At 40.0% G+C, this 13991-nt stretch overlaps 1 gene segment (V, D, J or C); it reads right to left on the minus strand.

Annotated features, from left to right (window-relative positions):
- Nucleotides 1-6700: 6700 nt before the first annotated feature.
- Nucleotides 6701-13991, minus strand: LOC110500021. The segment is given in 2 exon segments: nucleotides 6701-7237; nucleotides 13907-13991. Coding segments are annotated over 2 exon segments (399 nt in total).

The raw sequence follows: 13991 nt of genomic DNA on the forward strand, positions 1-13991 counted from the left end.
CCCTGCATGTGTTTTTCCATAGTTGCGATTTTCTTGTTTCACAACCATAGTTTCCTAGACATCTGATGACTCTTCAGGTTCTGTGGCTGAACCTGAATGTTGGTTCTTCTGACCTTTGGTCTCGGCCTTCTGCTCCTTTCCGTTGGCTCGGACCTTCTTCCTCCTTCAGATGTTCTCGGGGCCCTGCTCTCCCTCCCTCCAGTCGCTCATCCATGGCTTCCTCTCTGGGAGACGCTTGCAGTGGGAGAGATGATGATGCTAGCCGGACCTCTCCTCTACCCTCAGGGCTTTTGGTGTTACCATGGTTACCTGGAACAGACCCATCCATCGTGGTTGGTTCCATTTTCGTTTGTGGACCCTGAGTTTCACCCATTCTCCAGCGTTTATGGGTAGCTCGTCAGGGTCTTCACCTAGGATTGGTTCTGTTGCTTTCCTAGCGTGAGAGGGGAGAAAACTTACAACAGAAGTTAGTTCCTTCATGTACTCAAGATGGTCACACTAAATCTCAGTTATCTGTCGGTCAGACATAGGTCTCACTCCTGGGATGTTCATTGGTCGTCTTGTTAACATTTCACAAGGTGTACACCCAGTACCTTTGTTAAGGCTGCTGTACATTTTCATACGGACAAGAGCATAGTTTGACAAGGGAGCCTTTCAGGGTCAAGATTAGCCCTCAGTAACTCTTGTTACTCTGCGGTTGATAGATGGACACAAACTTCTGGTCAACACCCATCATTTTGGCCATTTTGGTAACCACATCTCCTATGAGATGGGTCCCATTGTCTGCAGACAAACCTCAGGCACTACGAACCTGAGTATAAACTCCCTAACTAGCAATTTTGCAACTGTTCGCGCATCACAGTTGGTGGTGGGATGGTTCCACCCACCTGGTAAACCTGTCAATTATCAACAGGCAGTATCTCTTTCTTTCTTTTCGCTCTACCATGTCTATGAAATCCATAGCTAGGTAGACAAAAGATCCTTTTGGAGTGGGGAACTTCCCTGCTTGCAGTGGATTTCCCTTGTCTATATTATATAACAAACATGTCGCACAACCATAAATTAACTGTTTTGCGTGCTAATTCAATTTTGGGTCAAATTTTCAAACATTCTCCTCCTCCATTCTCCTCTCATATCCCCCTTTGACGAATGGCTCACTTCATGAGCCAATCGGCAAATTTGAAAGATCATTGGTTGATGGTAAACAGGGCATGCCAGATAAAAGATGTAGCCATAAGCCAGACCTAGGACAGAGAGCACACCCTCTCTCCCTCCACACCTGGTGATTGAGAATATCAGCCTGCTGCTGTTTCTTAAGATCGGTAGTTTCAAATGACACAAACAACTAAAAAAATCAAATGCATGTGCTTGACAACGGGAAACAGACAATTTGGCCGCCTCATCAATTCTAGCATTATCACACCAATCCGTGTATGCCTCAAGCCAATGTGTTATATTTTCTCATAGCTTCAATCAACTGTTCAACATAAGGTCTGTTTTTAATAGGTGTGCCTGTGGTATTAGTAAACTCTCTTGCTTTCCAAACCTTACTAGCATATGCTGAATCTGAGTAGAAAGTAAGGGCCTTCCCTTCCCCCAATTCACAAGCTGTGGTCAGAGCTAATAAAATCTGCCTGTTGCGCTGATAAATGGTCTGGTAGGGGCCATATAACCTCAATATCACCTTCCACATCTACTACAGCTAATCATACATGTTTCTACCCTGTGCTTTGATCTATATAAGCAAAACTATCAATGAACAGCACCATGTCAGAGTCAAGCAGAGGTTCATCAAACAGGTCTTTGTCAGTACACATTCCCGGGCTGTCCAGATGTCCCTGTTGTTGTTACTGATGATTTGCTCAGGGATGCTCCAACAACTTGTCCAGGTTTGCATGCCCCAACTTCCCACAGGTCCAGCATTGAGTGTTTGTCCAGTAACGAGGGGATCTGGTGGGCCCATATCCTCTTCCAGTCCATGGCTGTGGGTCTGTGGTTGTGGTGAGCCTGTAGAAACAACTTGAGCAGATGTCTTGCGTCTTCCAGTCTGTTCCTTTTTGTAGACTGAGTTGGGGTGGCGAGGAAAAACTCCCTCCAGGAATTGTGCCTCCTTTTTCTTCCAGCACCATAATTCCCATCACAGTTTCTGATACAAGGGCACTCGTCAACCCCTTCCTTTTGTGCATTTTTCTCGTCTGAATTATCTCCTTGACTAAATCCAACCTTGTCCTGTTGAATGATCCAGCCATTCGATATCTATTTTCTCCTGCCATCTCTGTCCAGACATGCCATTTCTCAAAAGTGAATGTAAATTCTACAGCAGAATACTTCTCTTGCATATATTCAACAGACGTGATAGGCTTCCTTGCTCCTATCTCCTCATTCTGGTTTGACTGTGCCATGGTGCTCCGGCTTTTTAAAATTTAGATAGTCTGCGTGTAATATGTTTTCCAATTTCTATAGGGTTATTCTAAAGTGTAATGTGTAGGAATATGCCTAAATAAATTATGTTCTATCTCCTTTCAGTGTGCGTTAAATAACAGTGGGTGATACTGTAATCATAATGCTGCTCTCACTTAATTCAGGCTATAGTGAATGGTTCTACTTATACCAAATATATTTCACACACGGGCCTCACAGAGACAACCGCATGGCAGACTTCAATTCCTAATGTTATATCTTAACCTTTCTAGCACAGCGGAACCCCTCAACAACATTCCGCTGAAAAGGCAGCGCGCAAAATTCTAAAATATATTTTTGTAATATGTAATTTTCACACATTAACAAGTCTAATACAGCAAATGAAAGATAAACATCTTGTTAATCTACCCATCGTGTCCGATTTCAAAAATGCTTTACAGCAAAAGCACAACATATGATTATGTTAGGTCAGAGTCAAGTCACAAAAACACATTGACATTTTCCAGCCAAAGATAGGAGTCACAAAAATCAGAAATATAGATCAAATGAATCACTAACCTTTGATGATCTTCATCAGATGACACTCATATGACATCACATTACACAATACATGTATGTTTGGTTCGATAATGTGCATATTTATATCCAAAAATCTCAGTTTTCATTGGCATGATACGTGCAGTAATGTTTTGATTCCAAAACATCTGGTGATTTTGCAGAAATAGTCAGAATAAACATTAATAAAAGATGCAACTGTTTTTCACATAATTAAAGATAGACTTATCCTCTATGCAACCGCTGTGTCAGATTTCAAAAAAACTTTACTGAAAAAGCATAATCTGAGAACGGCGCTCAGAACCCAATCCAGCCAAATAAAATTCTGCCATTTTGGAGTCAACATAAGTTAGAAAAAAACACTAATAAATATTCACTTACCTTTGATGATCTTCATCAGAAGGCACTCCCAGGAATCCCAGTTCAACAATAAATGACTGATTTGTTCCATAAAGTTCCATAAAGCCCATCATTTAGCCACTTGTTGTTAGCGTGTTCAGCCCAGTAATACATCTTCATGAGGCGCGAGCACTTCCCCCAGACAAAAACTTGAAAAGTTCCGTTACAGTCCGTAGAAACAAGTCAAATGATGTATGCAATCAATCTTTAGGATGTTTTTAACATAAATCATCAATAAGGTTCCAACCGGAGAATTTCATTGTCTGAAGAAAAGCATTGGAACAAGAGCAAACTCTGTCGGGAGCGCGCGTCATGAGACCAAGGCTCTCTGCCAGACCACTCACTCAAAGAGGTCTCATGAGCCCCTCCTTTATAGTAGAATCCTCAAACCAGTTTCTAAAGACGGTGACATCTAGTGGAAGCCCCAGGAATTGCAACCTCATCCATATCTGACTGTGATTTCAATAGGCACTGTTTTGAAAATCGATTTCTCACTTCCTGTTTGGATTTCTTCTCAGGATGTTGCCTGCCATATGAGTTCTGTTATACTCACAGACATCATTCAAACAGTTTTAGAAACGTCAGAGTGTTTTCTATCCAATACTAATACTAATATGCATATATTAGCATCTGGGATAGAGTAGGAGGCAGTTCAGTCTGGGCACGCTATTCATCCAAAGTGAAAATGCTGCCCCCTATCCCAAAAAGGTTAAAGGTGTGGAGCAACAGTAATATGTTATACACCAGTGCCCCCTGGTGGTGATAAAATCACAAAAAAAACTTTTTATGAAAATGTCTCCAATACTGTCCTATGGTAGGAAAGTGTCACTAACAAATACGTTCAACCTTTAATTCAAATCATTTCTGTCCTACTCCTAACTTTTTATTCCGTCATTGGGCCATTACCCAATAAACCCCACCACAATCCACAGACAAACAAACAATGAAACATACAATGCACTTTTCATAAACAACTCAATTCATTCACTTGGTAAATTTCACACAAAATTACCACTATTCATAACCAACTCAACTCATTCACTGGGTACCTCTACAAAATAATAGAAATAACTAGTATCTTGGTAACTACCTTTTAACAAATAAAATTAGGTGATTAATGCTGAATCACCTCTGCAAAACTATCTAGTATTTAACTCATAACCGGCCACCCCTCCGTAGATAGGGCATGCCTCAGATAGCCGCGTCAAACCACCTGTGCACAATAAATAACTAGTAAACGGGTACCTCTAACAAATCAAATTAAAACCGGGCAATTGTCGCTCTGAAGTGCCCTTAACAAATATAATTAAAACCACCAAGCTTTCATTTCATTCATCCTATATTGACATCATGCATTTCACCAATAGTCCGTTACGTAATTTCTCCAAACTAAAATTAGACTATGTCATATTCAAAGTGTATGCCTATATTTTAGATTGTGTGAGGTGCCACTTACTTGAGGGAAACCACACCAGTGAATGCCAATTATTTACAGACTTAGATTAAATGAGTGTCTGCTTACCTTTTTTAATATAGAGCTCTGGCACCATGGTGTGGAATCTCTGCCAACCGGGATGACACTCACTCCTGGCAAGCTCGCCAAATGTTGGGGTTCGTTTCCTAGAAAATTTGTGGGCAGTGCTGAAACAGCGTGTGCGAGCAAGGAGGCCTACAAAATTGACTAAGTTACACCAGCTCTGTCAGGAGGAATGGGCCAAAATTCACCCAACTTATTGTGAGAAGCTTGTGGAAGACTACCCAAAACGTTTGACGCAAGTTAAACAATTTAAAGGCAATGCTACTGTTGTGGTTAGTTTCCTTGTTCATCATTGGCTCATTGGTGAAATTAACATTATGACAATATCTTTAATTAAATCATTAAAAAACCTTTATTAATGCAATTACAGACAGAAGTTGACAACTGGAACATAAAGCATGTTTCCCAGTAAGTTCTGCATCAAAGAAATGGTCCCAAGTTATTTTATTAAACCCAAAGTCCAGCCCGAGTGATGTCACTGCCTACATCATTATCTTTTACTCATGAGACCAAAACCATGCCTACTCAACACTACAACTCTTGTTTATATAGCTATCTAAAAGCTTAGCAGTAAATGTCCAAGTTGATGTATAGTGGAACGTCTAACTAATCGCTTCTCTTACACTCCCCTGCAGAGTTCTGTCTTCACAGTCACACATTTCTCAGAGAGGTCTCTTTATAAGAGGCAAAGAGACCAGAAAACAGTGGTGGAACAATTACAAACATCTATAATGAATATGTATTGTTCATCTGTAGTCTAGAACCCTATAAATGTAAGGAGGGTGGGGTCTTATAACCCCTCCCCTTATATTAATTCAACATAAGCATAATCAATTATTATAATACATCAAACATTTGGTAAGCCCCTATCATGACCCCTAGGTGAACCTCCTTCACTACCAAATACTAATGGGCTGTAAGTAAACTTCTGACCCACCGGGAATGTGATGAAAGAAATAAAAGCTGAAATAAATCATTCTCTCTACTATTATTCTGACATTTGACATTCTTAAAATAGTGGTGATCCTAACTGACATAAGACAGGGAATTTTTACTAGGATTAAATGTCAGGAATTGTGAAAAACTGTATTTAAATGTATTTGGCTAAGGTGTCTGTAAACTTCCGACATCAACTGTATATTTGTAATGTTTAATTCCTAATATGATTTTATTAAATTAGATATTTTTCCAATGGATTTCAACAATGTGTGGTCTACGCTTTTCCCATTACATTTTCCCTGGTCTTCTCTACCTCCAACCCTCTGGGGACAGAGTGAACATCTGGTGACAGTTCTGCTCTATTCTGGGACAAGCAGAACCAACCAGCCATGTCTATGTAAATCTGTTTCACTCCCACAGCTACCAGTCTACCAGTTGACCTGTTTTACTGCCTTAAATACCCTGGACTGGGCCAGATGTGAGGGAGTGGACTGGTTTTAACCTCTATGGTGGATTCAGGGAGGGACACATAACAGATATGCCACCATGTAATTAATGACAGATAAAATGGAAATGATACTTTCTGATAATAGTATGTAGTGTATGTATCTACATCAATGTGTCATGTTTGAGCCCAGCATCATGTCTCATTCACAGATCTAACAGCTCATGAAAAGAGTTAATACATGCTAGATGATCACATCAATAACTGGTTGTGAAGTGCATGTAGGGAATTGGTTTGGGGGGCTGATACTTTTCCTCTTACTTCTGTACATCTTACTCTACTATGGACTGGTATTGTCTTCCAAAACTACAAATAACTTTTACTGTGTATACACTTTCAGTTCATGTCCAATATAACAAGTTACAACCATGATGACGATGATGACGTTGGGAGAACGTGTGATTTGTATGATACTTTCTAACCATTTTCAAAGTTTACCCCCTCTACTGATCAGTCTTCCATGTCACTTCCCCCTCAGCACCTGCAGTAGGTCCCAGCTGTATCAGTACAGTCACTGAACAGTCTGACTGAGGGAGGTATTTGTACGGCTCTGTATCACTGTGTGAACACTGGACCACTGTGGAAACTCTGACAGTAGTAATCTCCTGTATCTTCAGTCTGGACTCCACTGATGGTCAGAGTGAAGTCACTCCCAGATCCACTGCCACTGAATCTAGATGGAGTCCCAGACTGAAGGGTTTTAGCAAAGTAAATAAGGAGTTTAGGAGCTCCTCCGGGTTTCTGTTGATACCAGTGCAAATAGTGTCCATTGCTGTTACTGTGTACAGCACTGCTGGTTTTACAGCTGAAAATGACTGAGTGACCCACTGAAACAGCTTTCACTGCAGGAGTCTGGGTCACTGTGATCTGGCCTCTTGACTCTGAAACAGAAATGCAATGTATATTTATAATTTAATTGTTCATTCATTTGTCCAGTAAAAAATCATTCCTTTATATTGTCAGGGTCATTTTCTGTAAATTATATTACCTTGGAGACAGAGGGCAAGTGTCCAGATGAAGATGGTGATAAAAGTCATGGTTGTTGTGGGTTCTGTTGTCATGAAGGACAGCTCTCAGTCATGAAGTGTTAAACTCACAAGGCTATAAACACTACCAGAGCACTGAAGCATGTGCTGGCTATGCAAAGTCTCCTCTCTATGCAAATGATGTTCAGAGGAACAGCTATCACCATCAATGAATGATGAGAACAGGATTTGTTTCAAAGGCTATCTCACCGTGGTATCTAAAAATAACATGAGTAAGCAAAAAGTAGGTGCCTGTGCTTCTAGAATTCAAGTGGCTTCTTACTGTGAGGCTCTGCTACAGACAATCTGTTGAGGATAAAATAGGATGTGGTCTCAATCTCTCCGCAGTGGTTAGAGCTGGTAACAACATAAACCTCAGTGTTTCAGTGAACCTAGATAGAGGTTAAAACACACTGAGAGAAAAAATATACCACAGAAACATACATGATATAGTAGCCAAACTCCACTCAAAGGAATTTAATCTAAATTGGTTCACTTGAAAAAAAGGCCTAAAAGCACAGAGTTTGCTAAAAACACAAATTTACATCAAATATACAAATACAGTGCCTTGCGAAAGTATTCGGCCCCCTTGAACTTTGCGACCTTTTGCCACATTTCAGGCTTCAAACATAAAGATACAAAACTGTATTTTTTTGTGAAGAATCAACAACAAGTGGGACACAATCATGAAGTGGAACGACATTTATTGGATATTTCAAACTTTTTTAACAAATCAAAAACTGAAAAATTGGCCGTGCAAAATTATTCAGCCCCCTTAAGTTAATACTTTGTAGCACCACCTTTTGCTGCGATTACAGCTGTAAGTCGCTTGGGGTATGTCTCTATCAGTTTTGCACATCGAGAGACTGAAATTTCTTCCCATTCCTACTTGCAAAACAGCTCGAGCTCAGTGAGGTTGGATGGAGAGCATTTGTGAACAGCAGTTTTCAGTTCTTTCCACATATTCTCGATTGGATTCAGGTCTGGACTTTGACTTGGCCATTCTAACACATGGATATGTTTATTTTTGAACCATTCCATTGTAGATTTTGCGTTATGTTTTGGATCATTGTCTTGTTGGAATCTCCGTCCCAGTCTCAGGTCTTTTGCAGACTCCATCAGGTTTTCTTCCAAAATGGTCCTGTATTTGGCTCCATCCATCTTCCCATCAATTTTAACCATCTTCCCTGTCCCTGCTGAAGAAAAGCAGGCCCAAACCATGATGCTGCCACCACCATGTTTGACAGTGGGGATGGTGTATTCAGGGTGATGAGCTGTGTTGCTTTTACGCCAAACATAACATTTTGCATTGTTGCCAAAAAGTTCAATTTTGGTTTCATCTGACCAGAGCACCTTCTTCCACATGTTTGGTGTGTCTCCCAGGTGGCTTGTGGCAAACTTTAAACAACACTTTTTATGGATATCTTTAAGAAATGGCTTTCTTCTTGCCACTCTTCCATAAAGGCCAGATTTGTGCAATATACGACTGATTGTTGTCCTATGGACAGAGTCTCCCACCTCAGCTGTAGATCTCTGCAGTTCATCCAGAGTGATCATGGGCCTCTTGGCTGCATCTCTGATCAGTATTCTCCTTGTATGAGCTGAAAGTTTAGAGGGACGGCCAGGTCTTGGTAGATTTGCAGTGGTCTGATACTCCTTCCATTTCAATATTATCGCTTGCATAGTGCTCCTTGGGATGTTTAAAGCTTGGGAAATATTTTTGTATCCAAATCCGGCTTTAAACTTCTTCACAACAGTATCTCGGACCTGCCTGGTGTGTTCCTTGTTCTTCATGATGCTCTCTGCGCTTTTAATGGACCTCTGAGACTATCACAGTACAAGTGCATTTATACGGAGACTTGATTACACACAGGTGGATTGTATTTATCATCATTAGTCATTTAGGTCAACATTGGATCATTCAGAGATCCTCACTGAACTTCTGGAGAGAGTTTGCTGCACTGAAAGTAAAGGGGCTGAATAATTTTGCACGCCCAATTTTTCAGTTTTTGATTTGTTAAAAAAGTTTGAAATATCCAATAAATGTCATTCCACTTCATGATTGTGTCCCACTTGTTGTTGATTCTTCACAAAAAAATACAGTTTTATATCTTTATGTTTGAAGCCTGAAATGTGGTAAAAGGTCACAAAGTTCAAGGGGGCCGAATACTTACGCAAGGCACTGTATGTTTGGTTCGATAATGTGCATATTTATATCCAAAAATCTCAGTTTTCATTGGCGTGTTACGTGCAGTAATGTTTTGATTCCAAAACATCTGGTGATTTTGCAGAAATAGTCAGAATAAACATTAATAAAAGATGCAACTGTTTTTCACATAATTAAAGATAGACTTATCCTCTATGCAACCGCTGTGTCAGATTTCAAAAAAACTTTACTGAAAAAGCATAATCTGAGAACGGCGCTCAGAACCCAATCCAGCCAAATAAAATTCTGCCATTTTGGAGTCAACATAAGTTAGAAAAAAAACACGAATAAATATTCACTTACCTTTGATGATCTTCATCAGAAGGCCCTCCCAGGAATCCCAGTTCAACAATAAATGACTGATTTGTTCCATAAAGTTCCATAAAGCCCATCATTTAGCCACTTGTTGTTAGCGTGTTCAGCCCAGTAATACATCTTCATGAGGCGTGAGCACTTCCCCCAGACAAAAACTTGAAAAGTTCCGTTACAGTCCGTTGAAACAAGTCAAATGATGTATGCAATCAATCTTTAGGATGTTTTTAACATAAATCATCAATAAGGTTCCAACCGGAGAATTTCATTGTCTGAAGAAAAGCATTGGAACAAGAGCAAACTCTGTCGGGAGCGCGCGTCATGAGACCGAGGCTCTCTGCCAGACCACTCACTCAAAGAGGTCTCATGAGCCCCTCCTTTATAGTAGAATCCTCAAACCAGTTTCTAAAGACGGTGACATCTAGTGGAAGCCCCAGGAATTGCAACCTCATCCATATCTGACTGTGATTTCAATAGGCACTGTTTTGAAAATCGATTTCTCACTTCCTGTTTGGATTTCTTCTCAGGATTTTGCCTGCCATATGAGTTCTGTTATACTCACAGACATCATTCAAACAGTTTTAGAAACGTCAGAGTGTTTTCTATCCAATACTAATACTAATATGCATATATTAGCATCTGGGATAGAGTAGGAGGCAGTTCAGTCTGGGCACGCTATTCATCCAAAGTGAAAATGCTGCCCCCTATCCCAAAAAGGTTAAAGGTGTGGAGCAACAGTAATATGTTATACACCAGTGCCCCCTGGTGGTGATAAAATCACAAAATAACTTTTTATGAAAATGTCTCCAATACTGGCCTATGGTAGGAAAGTGTCACTAACAAATACGTTCAACCTTTAATTCAAATCATTTCTGTCCTACTCCTAACTTTTTATTCCGTCATTGGGCCATTACCCAATAAACCCCACCACAATCCACAGACAAACAAACAATGAAACATACAATGCACTTTTCATAAACAACTCAATTCATTCACTTGGTAAATTTCACACAAAATTACCACTATTCATAACCAACTCAACTCATTCACTGGGTACCTCTACAAAATAATAGAAATAACTAGTATCTTGGTAACTACCTTTTAACAAATAAAATTAGGTGATTAATGCTGAATCACCTCTGCAAAACTATCTAGTATTTAACTCATAACCGGCCACCCCTCCGTAGATAGGGCATGCCTCAGATAGCCGCGTCAAACCACCTGTGCACAATAAATAACTAGTAAACGGGTACCTCTAACAAATCAAATTAAAACCGGGCAATTGTCGCTCTGAAGTGCCCCTAACAAATATAATTAAAACCATCAAGCTTTCATTTCATTCATCCTATATTGACATCATGCATTTCACCAATAGTCCGTTACGTAATTTCTCCAAACTAAAATTAGACTATGTCATATTCAAAGTGTATGCCTATATTTTAGATTGTGTGAGGTGCCACTTACTTGAGGGAAACCACACCAGTGAATGCCAATTATTTACAGACTTAGATTAAATGAGTGTCTGCTTACCTTTTTTAATATAGAGCTCTGGCACCATGGTGTGGAATCTCTGCCAACCGGGATGACACTCACTCCTGGCAAGCTCGCCAAATGTTGGGGTTCGTTTCCTAGAAAATTTGTGGGCAGTGCTGAAACAGCGTGTGCGAGCAAGGAGGCCTACAAAATTGACTAAGTTACACCAGCTCTGTCAGGAGGAATGGGCCAAAATTCACCCAACTTATTGTGAGAAGCTTGTGGAAGACTACCCAAAACGTTTGACGCAAGTTAAACAATTTAAAGGCAATGCTACTGTTGTGGTTAGTTTCCTTGTTCCTTGTCAATCATTGGCTCATTGGTGAAATTAACATTATGACAATATCTTTAATTAAATCATTCAAAAACCTTTATTAATGCAATTACAGACAGAAGTTGACAACTGGAACATAAAGCATGTTTCCGAGTAAGTTCTGTATCAAAGAAATGGTCCCAAGTTATTTTATTAAACCCAAAGTCCAGCCCGAGTGATGTCACTGCCTACATCATTATCTTTTACTCATGAGACCAAAACCATGCCTACTCAACACTAAAACTCTTGTTTATATAGCTATCTAAAAGCTTAGCAGTAAATGTCCAAGTTGATGTATAGTGGAACGTCTAACTAATCTCTTCTCTTACACTCCCCTGCAGAGTTCTGTCTTCACAGTCACACATTTCTCAGAGAGGTCTCTTTATAAGAGGCAAAGAGACCAGAAAACAGTGGTGGAACAATTATAAGCATCTATAATGAATATGTATTGTTCATCTGTAGTCTAGAACCCTATAAATGTAAGGAGGGTGGGGTCTTATAACCCCTCCCCTTATATTAATTCAACATAAGCATAATCAATTATTATAATACATCAAACATTTGGTAAGCCCCTATCATGACCCCTAGGTGAACCTCCTTCACTACCAAATACTAATGGGCTGTAAGTAAACTTCTGACCCACCGGGAATGTGATGAAAGAAATAAAAGCTGAAATAAATCATTCTCTCTACTATTATTCTGACATTTGACATTCTTAAAATAGTGGTGATCCTAACTGACATAAGACAGGGAATTTTTACTAGGATTAAATGTCAGGAATTGTGAAAAACTGAATTTAAATGTATTTGGCTAAGGTGTCTGTAAACTTCCGACATCAACTGTATATTTGTAATGTTTAATTCCTAATTTGTAATGTTTAATTTTTCCAATGGTTTTCAACAATGTGTGGTCTACGCTTTTCCCATTACATTTTCCCTGGTCTTCTCTACCTCCAACCCCCTGGGGACAGAGTGAACATCTGGTGACAGTTCTGCTCTATTCTGGGACAAGCAGAACCAACCAGCCATGTCTATGTAAATCTGTTTCACTCCCACAGCTACCAGTCTACCAGTTGACCTGTTTTACTGCCTTAAATACCCTGGACTGGGCCAGATGTGAGGGAGTGGACTGGTTTTAACCTCTATGGTGGATTCAGGGAGGGACACATAACAGATATGCCACCATGTAATTAATGACAGATAAAATGGAAATGATACTTTCTGATAATAGTATGTAGTGTATGTATCTACATCAATGTGTCATGTTTGAGCCCAGCATCATGTCTCATTCACAGATCTAACAGCTCATGAAAAGAGTTAATACATGCTAGATGATCACATCAATAACTGGTTGTGAAGTGCATGTAGGGAATTGGTTTGGGGGGCTGATACTTTTCCTCTTACTTCTGTACATCTTACTCTACTATGGACTGGTATTGTCTTCCAAAACTACAAATAACTTTTACTGTATATACACTTTCAGTTCATGTCCAATATAACAAGTTACAACCATGATGACGATGATGACGTTGGGAGAACGTGTGATTTGTATGATACTTTCTAACCATTTTCAAATTTACCCCCTCTACTGATCAGTGTTCCATGTCACTGTCTCTTCCCCCTGCTGTATCAGTACAGTCACTGTGCAGTCTGACTGAGGGAGGTTTTTGTACGGCTCTGTATCACTGTGTGAACACCCAGACACTGTTGGGGTAGTGACCACTCTGACAATAGTAATCTCCTGCATCTTCAGCCTGGACTCCACTGATGGTCAGAGTGAAGTCACTCCCAGATCCACTGCCACTGAATCTAGGTGGTATCCCAGAGTTACGGGTACTAATGAAATATGTAAGGAGTTTAGGAGATTCTCCGAGTTTCTGTTGATACCAGGCCAACCTCTGTCCATGTGTATCACTGTATACTGCACTGCTGGTCTTACAGCTGAGACTGACTGAGTGACCCATTGAAACAGCGTTCACTGCAGGAGTCTGGGTCACTGTGACCTGGCCTCTTGACTCTGAAACAGAAATGTAATTAACATTCAATCGCCCATTAATTTGCTCATTGCTTTACAAAAGAATGACTTTACAATAACATAATGGTATTTACTTTAATAAGGTTAAGTACCTACAGTCAGGGTAAATGTATGTAAAATATATTACCTTGAAAGCAGAGGGCAAATATCCAGATGAAGATGGTGATAAAAGTCATGGTTGTTTTGGGTTCTGTTGTCATGAAGGACAGCTC

Source organism: Oncorhynchus mykiss, chromosome 21 (assembly GCF_013265735.2).
Source record: "Oncorhynchus mykiss isolate Arlee chromosome 21, USDA_OmykA_1.1, whole genome shotgun sequence".
In the NCBI taxonomy this organism is placed as follows: domain Eukaryota; kingdom Metazoa; phylum Chordata; class Actinopteri; order Salmoniformes; family Salmonidae; genus Oncorhynchus; species Oncorhynchus mykiss.